A 13888-nucleotide genomic window follows, 5' to 3' on the forward strand; every position below is an offset into this window, starting at 1 on the left:
TACTTAATCCTCCTCCTCCACAACTGGGAAAGCTTCAACTTGAAAGGAGTTGTTTTAACTAATGTGGATGGTACCAGAAGCAGCAGTCATGGACTTTAATTTTTAAAAGAATTAAATAGTCACATCTTCATTTCCTGATGACAGCTGTTGAGCCTCAATAAAAACAAAACAGATCCAAACAACTCCAACCACAACAAAATCAGCTGCATTTAGTCTTATAAATAATTTATAAAATGGACAATCATTTCATAGCTATTCAGGATATTTACAATTTTTATACATATAGCCAACTTTTTTTCTCCATTTCTCCTGAAGTGGATAACATGATCTTATAAGATAGACAAATAAATTCATTTGGTTTCCAAGAAACAGGTGGTGCACTGAACACTTACTGACCACCATGGTTTATTTATTTTTTTGGGAAAGGCTGCACCCTGGTGGACATAATCACAATTTTTATTAAATATTAAAGTGACAAAATGTCTCTTGAGGAGTCAATGAGAATTCCTCTCTGTCAAGGATGGGAAAAAAAGATAAAGAAAGATATTAAATCACCAGTAAAACACATGTAATGAGTTAAATTCTACAGCATCTAATTCCTGTATTTTTGTTGATTCACAGAGGCAATCACGAGCAGAGAGAGATTATCTAGTTTACTCTGGAGACCAATGGCTCATAAATGCACATACAAACACATACAAGCTGAGAACCTATCAACACCATTCCAACAGCCAAAGGAGATTGTCTCCCCAAACACTTTTCAGAAAGACTACTCTCCTAGAACATGGTCCAGTTAAATTTCCTTTTGGATACTGGGAAAAAAAAAGTACTATTGAAATTAGTGGAAGTGTCATTCCAAGAACACACCAGGTATTCCCAATCCAAACACAGCACTCCACCTGCCAACCAGCCCTATAGTTTCAAACCTGGTAAAACCCAGCTGTGGAACAACATATGTCCAGATGATCCATGAATACAATATAGGAAGAGAAATATATGCCAATGTCTTCTTACCAAATATACATTCCCACTATTCCTCTGTTAAGAAGTAAAATAATTTATTCTAGACTTTTAGTAGGATTTACTTCTATGGATAACCAAACTGAGCCAACACTGCAATCAGACTTCCCCTAATTTAGCTGCCTGCTTTTCCTAAGCCACTATTTCAATGAGTTCCCTTCCAAGCTATAAGGTTTCTGCTAACAGTAGAGAGATATTACTTTGGATTGCTGTCAAAATCAATACAGTGCTTTACTTGTCCTCCAACTGTATTGACACCATCTCTGGGACTCTATTTGCTTGGTACTTGTAAAAGAGGGACAGTATTCCCATGAATAGGGCCCCTGGGCCAAGCACAGCTTCCCGTGGAAGTGGAGACTTACAGTTGGGTTGAATTTGGTCCAGCATCATTCTCATAGAAAAGCTCTGAACAATTTCTACTTTCTAGTGGATATGTGAAAGGGAATATTTTCCTTCTGGCTGGGACTCCTAAACGCAGCTGCAAAAGACAGCTTGCTTTTATCCTACTCAGCTGGTATCCCACATAGTGTGCCCTGACTTCTGTGGCTCCTTCAGTTTTTGTTAGGAGGCAGATATTTCCCACAACATTTTAGCAACGAAAGATACAATTCCACCTACATCCATAATTTTAGTGCACCTGAAAATGGTTGGTTAAATAATTAGACTTTGATGTGCATTCCAGAAAGACAGCTCATTAAAGCCTGTTTACACCTCACTGTGCAATGCAGCACACAGAGACCCAAAGTAGCTCAGGTATGAGGAAAAATACTGCTGGACTAACCCACACTGCACTGGCATTTCTACAGAATCAAAGTAATCAGATAATAAAGTGCCTACAATTGTTAACAGGTAATAAGTGACTGTAGGTGCTGCATGTAACATGAGTAGATTAAAAAAAAAATCACAAGTGTTATTTCCAAGGCAGTTATTTTAAGCTCTTAAAATATCAGTGTTAGTGATGACATAATCCTGCTATAACCAAGTTACTGAATACTCAGAAAGAGCTTTGAGATTCATTAGACTTCAATAGAGGACTATTTCTTATTAAAAAGGACATTATCTTGTGAAGAAGAGATTTAAAAATACCAAATGTTGCATGAGTGAAGTAGTCCACTGTTAGGATGAGCACTGATACTGATGCTCAAATAGCTATGAAATGGCTAAAATATTCATGAACAATTTATGTGCAGCATGTAAAAAATAATCTGTAATTCTTCTTCTGAAAATGTATATGTGCTCATATATTGACTTTTTATCAGTACTCAAAAGGGAATATTCAAGAAAAGAGACTCCTTCAGCTGAGAGCGCAGATACAGAAGAATAAACATGTGTTGTTAGGATTTCCTAGTCTTTTTTGACATGCTCCAAGGAATACAACATTGAAAAAATAATGTTAGTTAAGCATTTTAAATCATAATGTCTTGTGAAGGGGAATTTTATTTTCTTGATAGTTGAAATTAAAATAAGAAGACTGCCTTACATCAATGGAATCAAACTAGGGTATATCACCCAGGACTGCAGATGCAGAACTGGTTACCAACTAAAAAAGTCAGACTCCCACAGAGCAATTATTAATGGTTTGCCATTAAACTAGGAGAGGACCTTTCACAAGATCATAAAATGCCTACTTGGACTATTTTATTCAATGTTTATTATGGATTATGCCATCAGTATACACCTTTCAGGTAACTGTAAAGGGCAATAAGGTGTCCCCCTCAGGATTCCTTTTTTCCCAAGCTGAACAGTCCCAGCTCTCTCAGTCACTGCAGATTTTAACCCTAATGTGGAAAACATCTCCAGTGCCTGAGACAACTTCAGTTTCCCTAACTCCTGGAATAAAGGGAACCTTACTGAGATGGGTAGGTCTCATTTAAATTAAAAAGCAAATGGCCTGAGAAGGATGAGAGAGTACTTTCTGATAAAATATCTGGGGTACTTAAAGAACACCTAAAGAAATATAATACTTTAAAAATACTTAAAGAAAAGTAAACAATTTGCAATGACACACAATCTTCAGAAACCCAAGGAAAAGGCAGCACAGAAATCTGAAATCTCAGGTAATGGGGACACTAATAATCACAGAAGCCTATTCCAACTGAAGGCAGGGAAATGGAAAACCCAAGCACACGTGCAAAACAAAGGCTAAAAGTAATACATTGGAACATATTGTTTTAAAATAATAAACTAACATAATTGGTAGGACAGTACTGACATAATTGGACATGGAATATATGCTTTACCAGGCAGAAAGAATACAGAAATAAGATGGTCATGCCAGTGGGGAAAAACATGCTCTATGCCATAGAAAGCTTAAAGACAAATCAGATTAACAAGCTAATAGTGTTAATGAGCATTAAATGATCCTGTGGACTGAAACTTCAGGTCTAAGCAGTGGTGAGTAGAGTTGCCAGAAGTCCCAGAGTGACCATTAAGAGAGAAAATGCAGTAACCATGAGAGATTAAACAACAGGTGCCAGGGAAAGAAGCACAGTAATAATGACATTTTAGTCATCTCCTTGCAGACTGCACAAATCTCACACCAAGATGTGATAATTTTTACACAATGTACTTGTACCATGAAGCAGTCATGCCAGAGATTCACATGAAAAAAAGCCAGTTTAGCAGTACAGGAAACTTGATTGTAAGATATTCTTTCTAAGGACACACATTTTAACAATGACCATAATGGGGTATAAAATGAACATTGTTGGCAAAGCAAAGGAAGATTGAAAAACATCTATGAAAATAATTTTAATCTCAAAATAGGAGGGTATATTAAGAAAAGATTTCTAAAAGGAACAGAAAGTAAGCACCAAAGGGTAAAGCCTTTTTCAAATGCAGGGGCACTTCAAAGACACCATGTAGGAAAAAAAAACTCCTCATGCCTGCTAGCTAATAAAACACAACTTTAAAGCAACCAGAGGAAGTGAGCACTGCCGAATAACATGTTAAGAGAAAATATTAGAAATAAGAAACTATTCTTCAAAGAGTTGAAGTTGCATCCAGATGTGGAAAATACAAAGATCAAACTCCAGCAGACAAAGTAAACACCACACTAAGGCAGCCTGCCTCCAAAAGTGAGGGAAATCTTATAGGATATAAAAACTAACACTTGTCCTTCATCAAAACTGGCAGGCACAGAAAGTGCACCCAACAATATATAGGCCAACTGATGCTCACGGACTGAGAAGAGCATCTGTGAGGGTCGCATTAAACACATGTTGATAACAGTGGACTCCTGGGCCAGAATCTTGCTTTATGGGCAACATGATGCTGAATCTACCTCCACATGAAATGCCAGGAAACTAGAGAGTCAAATAAGTGGTAACAAAACACCAGGATCAGAGACAGTCACCCAAGAGATCTAAAGTCAAATCACAGTGCAGGTACTCTCACCTAATATCACCTCAATATGGCAGAAAAGGAATGTATCAAATACAATGCTGACTTTCAAAGGACATTTCAGAGGAGATATGGAGAACTACAGATCAACCTGCCAGACATTTGTACTGTTAGAAGATTCAAGGAGTAGAAACTACAATAAAGAAACTGAGTATGCACTTGGATGAGCATTATATATTGCAGGAGAACAGACACCACCGTTTTCTCTACAGGTACATCACAATGAGAAAATCTCCACAATATTTCTGAGGTGACAATCCTGTGAATGAGCCAAGCTTAGTTGATCTTGGATACCTTTACAAAACCAAGTTAGACTGATTACAGGATGCCTCAATGATATTTTAAAAACCCACAGGTCTTTACGTGGTCAATTGATGAAAAGTTATTAAAACACTGTCACAAATAAATGGTTGGCTTGCACAGGAAAGTTGCTGGTGGATTCATGCTCAGGCCCATGACATCCAACATATTGATAAATGATGTGGAAAAATGGAGCAAGTAGCTTAGAGCAAGTTACTCACAGAACAAATTCACAGTGAGAATAACACATAACCGCTGTGCACAGCTTTGCTTTCCATCTTAGGAGCTATACAGTGGAACTAGAAGAGACAGAGAAGAGAGACAAGGACAGCCATAGGCATGAAAAGGCTGCCACTGAGGAACAAGAAGATTCATCAGATCTATCCAGGTGGGAAAAAAAAAGGAGACTGAGAAGAAGCTATGGCCAAGATCTATAAAATAAGAAATCACACAGAAGTGGTGAATAAGAAATGATTGCTCATTTAATTTTCCAGCATAAGAAACATGGGAATATGAAGTCAAACTAGAAAGCTGTTAGGTTCCACAAGTTCAGAACAGAGATACTTCCTCACATAAGGAGCTGCTAAGTTGCAGAGCTGCCTGAAACAGGTTACTGAACAAAGAAAAATTATATGGGTTCAAGAAGCAGCTGGAAACGTTTGTCAAAAAGAAAAAACAGAAAACCCCCAACAAGTTGTCTGAAAATTAATAAATATACAACCATTGCCCTTGGCTGACAGACTGTGTATTGAAAAGTATTCAGGTGTATCACTATTTTCTTGCTTCCTTCTTCTGCTCCTCACTAGATACCCATTGCTGGCCACTTGTCCAATGGAATAAAAGGCTGGAAGGATCCTCAATCAATGACAGCATGAATGTTCTCAATGATGCTATCCAAGCAACACAAGAAAAATGTACTTTTAAGAGTAAATATTAACTGCACAAGAAGCAGGTAAGAAAGACTAGTTGCCAAAAAATACTTGGGTTTTGTTTGTGATTAATATACAGTTTTCTCAATGAATACGTATAAACTTTCAGGATTATGTATTATAAAGCTGGCTTTTTTTGGTGGAAGACACTGAGACAGTTGAGCTGTTTTGGACACATGATCTCATTTACTACCCTTGTCCCTCATTTACAGTCACTGCTTCTCTATTTCCCAGCCTTTGCAGATTTGTTTGAGACCTCCTGCCTTAGTGCAATGGTGCTAAACAGAGTAATAGAGACCAGAAGTCTCAAGATCTGCAGCTTTTAAAAGAGAGGTTTACTCCTGCTCCTCTAATAGGTTATGAATCAGTCTTAAAAAGATTTATGGCTTGGGGTTATGCCTATCAATTTTATTTGCATTTCTATACTTCCTATTTTCTGAGAAGATATTTATTGCATCCTTCCAAATGGAAAAACAGGGTATTGAAAGTGTTAATAGATAACATTCTGACAGCTTAAAGGAGTGCTGTTTTTAACAGATCTTCTACTGAGCCAGAATATCATGCTCACTTCCTGCATCTCCTAGCTTGAACTTCAGGTTCTCAGTGCTGGCTTTTGCTGTTTAAATTGCCTGTATCTCAGCCTATTCCTAGTTCCATTGTCACTATATCCAGATAATTATCTGTTGAACATTTCTAGAAAGCTGAATGATAGGTGCACAGTTGCCAGTGTTACAAGGTTTAAAAATACATTTTTATATTCACTTTTAATGCAGCTTTCAAGACAGTTGCTATACAGTGATGACATAACCAATAGAAGTAGTTTTGGAGTAGACTTGCTAGCTTTATCTTTCTCCAAATGAAACTTTTCAAGTAAAAAACCCCAAATGAAACACTACATGCCTACAGGCACTTTTTCCCAGTATCTATTTTACACACACAAAAATATTACATTTAATTTCAACCCACAAAATGTTACATTTAATTTCATAGAAAAAAAAATCTAATCTGTCTATTCAGATCTTGAATAGAGGCTCCTACTTGTATTGTCTGTCAAGATCTAATATCAAAATTACAGTCAACTAAGTTAAAATTATGCTATGAAACTAGATATCCATTTCTTAATATTGTCAGTTTGGTTATAGTCCACATCCTAACAACTCAGTGAAAAGTACTGATTAGCTAAAACTATGTAAGAGAAAAACTCTGTCAGTAATATATTTCAATTTTCAACATTTACAAGAAAGCTTCTAATAAAACTCAAGTACAAAGAAAAATTGAGTGTGGGATAGGCTCTCATGTGAGGCATTTTCTTCCACTGTAATAGGTAGTTACCACAGATGTTAGCAACAAAGTCCCAATCTCATGCATCACAGAATGCAGTAAGTGAATTCAGGCATGCATAAAGCCCTAATGAAATTAAGGATACTTGTTGAGGAAGGTGATTTTTGAGGCAAAACAGTTTGCAAGAAGTAGTATTTTGAATGAAAATGTGAATAAAGAAAGACGCAAATCTGTTGTGCAAAAATTTGAGTGTTTTGACATTTTAAGTTAACACAGGAAGTATCAGGTCTTGTCTAATAAACTGAATTTCAAGTATATAAAGGATACTTCATCTGAACAAGCACTTGCAATCAAACTTAAAACAGAAATGAAAGCTTACAATGAAACACAGGAAAAAAAGTAACCACTGTTATATGTAAACATATGGCAGCTTTGTTCTTTCAAATGTGTGTGAAAGAGTGTTTAGAATCCATAGTCTATCCCTATTTTTCCCATCTAAAAAAAAAATAAATTTCTAGCAATTCATAAAAAGCCTGTTTGAATCTCAAGCTTCCCCAAGACTGAAATGTTTTATTTTTCAAGTGCCACTATTTACAAGGGAAAATGTTATCCAAGATAAGAAAGCAACTACTACACTGACTACCAAGACAGTTCTTTGGGTCTGTTTTAGTAATGCATTCCCATCCTCTGCAAACCTGGTTCTTTCAGTTTGGATCAAGGGGCAACCACTGAAGAAGCTGACAACTCAGTAAGGCTTCCTTATGGTTTAGAGGGAGTCAGAATCACATGAAATGAAGGAATCTATTTGCATAACAGATCTACAGTTAGTCATATGAGAAGTGTGAAATTTTGATTTGTGTTTTATACACTTGGTGCAACTAATGGAAGGATTAATTAAGAGAAGCTTGCTAGGAAATCATACACTGGACTACAGTCCAAAATAGAATTACAAAATGAATTTTCCCAAATAAATACTATGATCTCTATTCATAGGGATTCTCATTCAAAAGCCTTTTCCCATTTTATAAATTCTGATAAAAAGCAGTTGACAGAAGTTACAGTCCTATTAATTGTTCTATCAAGACCATCATGATTTTTCCAACCTGGGTATGATAAAGATGGAGGTGAATTCCACTGTTAAGGACTTACCATAGGTTGCAAATGTTCTTCTTTGTTGTTCAAACATGAAATCATTGATGTGAGCTGGTTCTGCATATCCAGAAAGCATGTTTCTAGGTGCAGCCATTTGCTGAGTCCTAAATGGATTTTCTGGTCCAAACTTCATCAAAAATGATAAAACAAGGTGGAGCAGAATTAGTAATTTTTTTATTTTTGTGTGTTTATTTTTTCAGAAAAAAAAAAAAAAAAACACAGAAGAAAAGAGACCCGTCTTTCAAAAATGGTAATGCAAAATCACTTCAACTTTAAATTTCTTACTGAATAAGCTTCTTCATCTGCTATTTCACACAGTAATCACACAGCTGTTGTGAACAGTTGATTTCAGGATTGAACTTTCTAGCACAGAGCTCAGGGTGATATGAGCTACTTGACTAGTTGATACTTGGCAGAACCAACACAGACTCACTATGGGACCAGTACAAGAATTCAGAAGACAAAACCCAAGGCTGTCCCACAGCAGGTCTCCCTAACTAAAACATTTACACACAGCAGCACTGAAGCAAGTTAAAAACAGTACTTTTGTTCACACACACCCATGGCTTTGATATGTTGCAAACTCGCTTATGAAAAGACCAATTTATGTGGTTTCTCAAAAGGTTTTCTAAACATAAAGCATAACTAATGTAGAAATTTGAGACTGATGCAGTATTTGTCTACCTAGAAGGCTAACCCTTGGTTGAAGAGAAGAAAAACTGTACAAAGAAGTTAAATATGGAAAAAAGTTAAATGCCTGAACAGCTATTTTTATCTTTCAGATAGCCTGTCAGTTATAACAAAATGGAAAGTGGTTCACATGGCACCAGGCAGTCTAAATTCAGTCTTAAATGGTTTTTCACCATATAAATTTAGCATAGCTCAAGTTACTAAAATTCTTAATATTGATGTGAATAATTAAACTGAAAGTACTTCGATTTTAATGTTAAATCCTCCTCTTGAAAGTCTTATATCTGCAAGTCTTACAAACGTTAATTTCGCCCTAATGAGCACAATGAATAAATAGCAAAAATGTGAAAAGAGTAAAGGACCACTTCAATGCAGTTCATGTTTAACTCAACATCTTTATAATGCTATTTTCCCAGCTTAATTTTTAATTTTCATAGCCATAATTCTGATAAACATGTTAAGACTCTTCTTAGAAGAGCTTTATGCAGAATATTAAAATTCAAGCACTAAAAATACCAAGACACTTCTGTAGAATCTATTTTTTAGTTTGCCCAAACTATACTCCAAAATGCAGCAGGCATCCAAGGAAGCTGTCTTACAGGAAAGTCACAAAAAATTTATACAACCTCTTTCCTTTAAGCCAAAGACACTTCTGCTCTGAAAACCAACATTGTTTCTTACCTCAGGTGCAAACATGGTTTCATAAGTGGGATTGTATTGAACTTCCTTGATAGCAGGATCAAGGTGGACTCCTGTTTCCACATCTTCCTGAAATAAAACAGGCATATTAATAACCCACTTTTCACACAGAGACATTTAAATATATGACATTACCTTCTTTCAGTCCAAATTAGGGCTGTAGTACAAGTTGACACTTCCAGCATTATGAAAGAGTACCTTGACCAAAGTTTCTATTTTACAAAAATATTGACTGCAAAACCAATGTCAGGTGGTCACCGAGAAACTTGTCTAAAACACTTGAAGATTTTTGCATGTGAGAAATTATTTCTTTTTATTTAAGGACTTCATGTACACGTTTTAAAAACAGCAGCAAGATTGAAGAAAAGCCTTTTTTAGTATGTTTGAAAACCAGACTTGTAAAGAAGAACCAATTAAAATGGTCACAAATTTAATATAAAGGTATGAAGGTAGAACTCTACAAAAGGTAGAAGGCAGAAATCACAAGTAACTATTCTGAAAGTTGCAAAGAAAAAAATTACATTTCAACATTACATACAAACATGAATTATAACAATGACTTTCACAGAATCCAATAATTCCTTATTTCCAAAAGGTACATTTTTATACTGAATGGTGTAAATGTAATTCAGCTTTAGTACTTAAACACATTTGCAAGTCCGTTGTGACAAAAACTTGACTTGCTAGATGAAGAGACAAGAAAGAAGGATTAACCAAAAGAATAATTTTAAGCAACTCACAGGGAAAAATTCAGAAGGGCACGTGCAGCTGAAATAGAAGACAGAGAAGAAAGAAAATGGCTGACAAGGCAGCAGTGCCCAAACAGATCTGGTTTCAGAGCTTTACGAAGGCCCTTTCACATCATCAGAACTCCTTCCCTCATCAAAACCTCAGTTAATGAAGAATATTTTGCAGAATTATTACTGCCATTGCTTCCTGTATCTTTATTCTAGACAAGTAGCAATTGAAAAGGACCCAGAATGTGCTAATATACTGACAAAATCCCTAGTAGCCATACTGAAAAAGGTATCCTCGCATCACTGCTTGGTCAGTGCTTACCTACAACAGGATCCCAAAGCTTTTGTGACTTACAAAAGAAAGTGGCACAACAGAGAACCAGATTTTAGTGGTTACTTCATTAACAGAAAATTATCTCAAATAAACTCAAAAACTTGCTTTATATTATAGTATCTCAAAAGAACTAAATGGCACATCCTTAACTTGTTAAATATTGTTAGCTATTCTCTGACATAAGAGAATAGCTAGCAAAACCAAAAGAAGCTTTTTCTCTCCCCAGTTCAACAGCAGGTCAATTACAAATTTGCTCATGCATACAAGATTTAAAGATTTTTAAAATCTGGTTTTCTAGAACACAGAAAAGAAAAACAGTACCTAAAGATCTTTGGCTTGTTACCTGATTATATTTGATTAAAACTGCTCAGCAAAGGAAAATAAAAGAATGTCCAAAAAAACTCAAAACAAAACAAAAACATTACATCAGCAATCCCACTAATTGTTTTTCTACTAAGGCCACTGTCTTAGTAGAATTGTTAAGTCCAACCATAAAGCTTTACTCTCACCACGTAGTCAATTATTTTAACAGGCAGGCCCAGCCATTGCAATGATCTTGTCTGAACCCTCAGCACTACCAGTTCTCGGCCTGACCTCATTTTTCTCATCACACCACCCTTCCAATTCACTGGGCTTGGATGTCAACAACTACTGGTACATTCACAGCCCCAATTTCATACAGCATGAACTCGCCTGCAAACAGCACAGCAGGCCTAATCCTGTCACTCACACGTCCCCAGTTAGAACATGAGCACACCAAAACCACTTCCTAACCTGTGTTACATAAAAAATTACACTTCCTTTCACTGCTCCATATCATGAGGACATTTTCACAGACAGCTTTTTCAAGTCACATCATACAGCTTACTCTTCCAGCTACACCTCACATCTTGTCCACAAAACCCAACATTTGAGAAAATAAAAATTAATATGATTGATAGTAAGGCAAAGTTTATCTGATCAGTAGTTAGTGACATTTAAACAGTGATAAGCTTACTTGAAATTAGGACAGGTTTTTCTCCTGCTCTTTAATCTGAAAAAGCAAAAAAAAAAAAAATTCCAGATTTGCAAAAATGCCAAGAATTTTTCATTTCTGCTATTTTTCCTCCTCTTTTCTTCCTGTGAAGTTCTATTATATGCTGCTTGGTAATTGAGAAAAGAAACAGATTGTGCCATAAAAGCTGATCCTCTGCTGGAGTATTACAGCAATTCTGGTTCTACTCTGCTGCTGGTGGAACAGTGCTGAGTCACTTGAAAGCCACACAATATGTTCACTCCTAGACCACCACAGGCACATTCTTTCTGTGTGAAAACCACCGAGCCTTGAAATTGAAGCACATGTTATATTTATAAGAGCTACGCTCCTCAAGACCTCCAGTCTTATTCACGTTTTCATGTGTTAGGGCAGCAAATGACAATCCCATAACATGCTGCTGAAGCACATAATGGTTATCTCCTCTTTGGCTTTCAACTGTGCAAAAATTTGAATGTGGTCCAACTACCCACTCTATTTTCTCAGTATTTTTAAAAAATGAAATCTTGATAGGAATATAAAGTATTAACACAACATGATGCCAAGTGTTTGTCCATGGCAAGAGTTCAAATTGCAACAGACAAATTATGCTTTGGTCAACATCTGGTAAGTGCCATTTTGTACAGCATTATGAGACTCTAGTAGGTAGCAGAAACATGAAAAATATTAACTAGCCCATCATTCATTTCATCAATTGCCAAGCTATCTGCACTGGTGTATTTTGGTTGTGGCTTTATTTTTATTTTTCCAGATGAGGGGAAAGAACTCATTGGCAACCTCCGCACATGAAGATCTCTGAGTACAACTGCATGCATTGCCAGAAGACCATTTCAGCAGAACTCATCTTTCTAAGAACCAGAAAGCAAGAAAAGGTAATACAGGTCTCACAACACTGTCCCTTTATGCTGGCAACAGCCTTAACTACATGCATTCCAGATGCATTTGCCACAGCTGCAGCTGACAGGGAAGGGATCACAGGAGCAGCAGTCTGGCAGAGCTGTGACTGAGATAAGGTAATCTAAGAGATCACCTCTCTGCTGTGCTGTAGCTTTTCCTTTGGTCACAGGAAGTATTTATCTAAAAGCCTAAGGTGAGCAATCCATCATGTAGCTTATGTGCCAAGTGTGACACAAGTGGCTCTATGGGATGGGAGATAGTTAAGCTGAAAGATGAGGGCATCTGTGAATTCAGTGAAGGGCTAAGTATAACTCCAGATCACTTCCACTCTCAAAGGCACAGGAACCATTAAAAAAAGGGTCAAAAAGCTCTCAAACAGATACAGTGTTCCTTTGGAGAAAGTGAAAAGTTCAGCTGTAGGACTGCAGAAAAGCAGCTGGTGTTTGCTGCCAACTCAGAAATTTTATTACTATGAGCTTTATGGCATGCTGTAATATCATGTGGTTACAGCTGTACACCCCACATAACCTGGAACCAAAGAATTAAGGTTTTAGGAAGTTACATTTTACTGGCTATGTGGAAAAACATAGCTCTATGTGTCACCTCTCTGCTTTTCTCAGCACTTGTAACAAGCACCAAACCGAAATACAGTGGCTACATTGGGCACCACATGTCAGGTAAGAAAAAAACCCCATGACTGAAGGGCTAAGAAAATAAGATCTCAATAGAAAAAGTGAGAAACCTAATGCAGCAGATTATACAAATTTGCAGAAATAAGGACAATCAAAAACTGAGAATGTTCACTCCATAGATCCACTGGAGTTTGGCACACAGATTGAATGAATGTCTGCCCAAGAGATGCAAGAATTACTGCTGGTACAAGGCAAAAAGAAGCAGATGACATCATTTCACCAAACTACTTACTGTGTTGGTATGTTGTTTTGGGTTTTTTTTTAATAGATGTGATGTCTACTAACTTGCAATATCAGGTTGCTTTACAATTCGGAGATGATGTGATGAGGTAAAAAAATTGTTTTGATAGTTAAATGCTGTCCTTTTGCACCTTCTGCTTAACAAAACACAATCACACTGTTATGGGAGAATGGCACACAGGGCTCTACTCTTTAGTATTAGCATTGCCTCAGGAATCTATCTTGAGACAGGAAGAAACTTTTGATGCTAAGTGTAGACAAGGGGGTGCTTCATTACAACTCCCCAGTTGTAATGTCTGGTTCCTTTCAAGGCATGCTCCTTCAGTCCTACCATAAAGCTTGGCCACTTTAAAGCATAAGAAAGAGGACAAGAAATAGAAGGGATTTTAGACTACAAGTACAGTAGATCAGATTAACTTTCCTCCTTAACAGGTTCCTTAAACATGCCACAATCCTCTTTTTATTGACAAAAAAAACCTCCT

At 36.6% G+C, this 13888-nt stretch overlaps 1 protein-coding gene across 1 annotated transcript in view; it reads right to left on the bottom strand.

Annotated features, from left to right (window-relative positions):
* CDC40 (cell division cycle 40) overlaps positions 1–13888 on the bottom strand; it is a 35286-nt gene that overhangs the window by 17438 nt on the left and 3960 nt on the right. Inside the window, exons 2-3 of the mRNA XM_058021528.1 lie at positions 9456–9542; positions 8082–8211 (exon numbers count right to left, since the gene is read on the bottom strand). Of these exons, the coding sequence (XP_057877511.1) occupies positions 8082–8211; positions 9456–9542 (217 nt within the window). The remainder of the gene's footprint in view (positions 1–8081; positions 8212–9455; positions 9543–13888) is intronic.

The sequence above is a fragment of the Melospiza georgiana genome, chromosome 3 (genome assembly GCF_028018845.1).
Source record: "Melospiza georgiana isolate bMelGeo1 chromosome 3, bMelGeo1.pri, whole genome shotgun sequence".
NCBI lineage: Eukaryota > Metazoa > Chordata > Aves > Passeriformes > Passerellidae > Melospiza > Melospiza georgiana.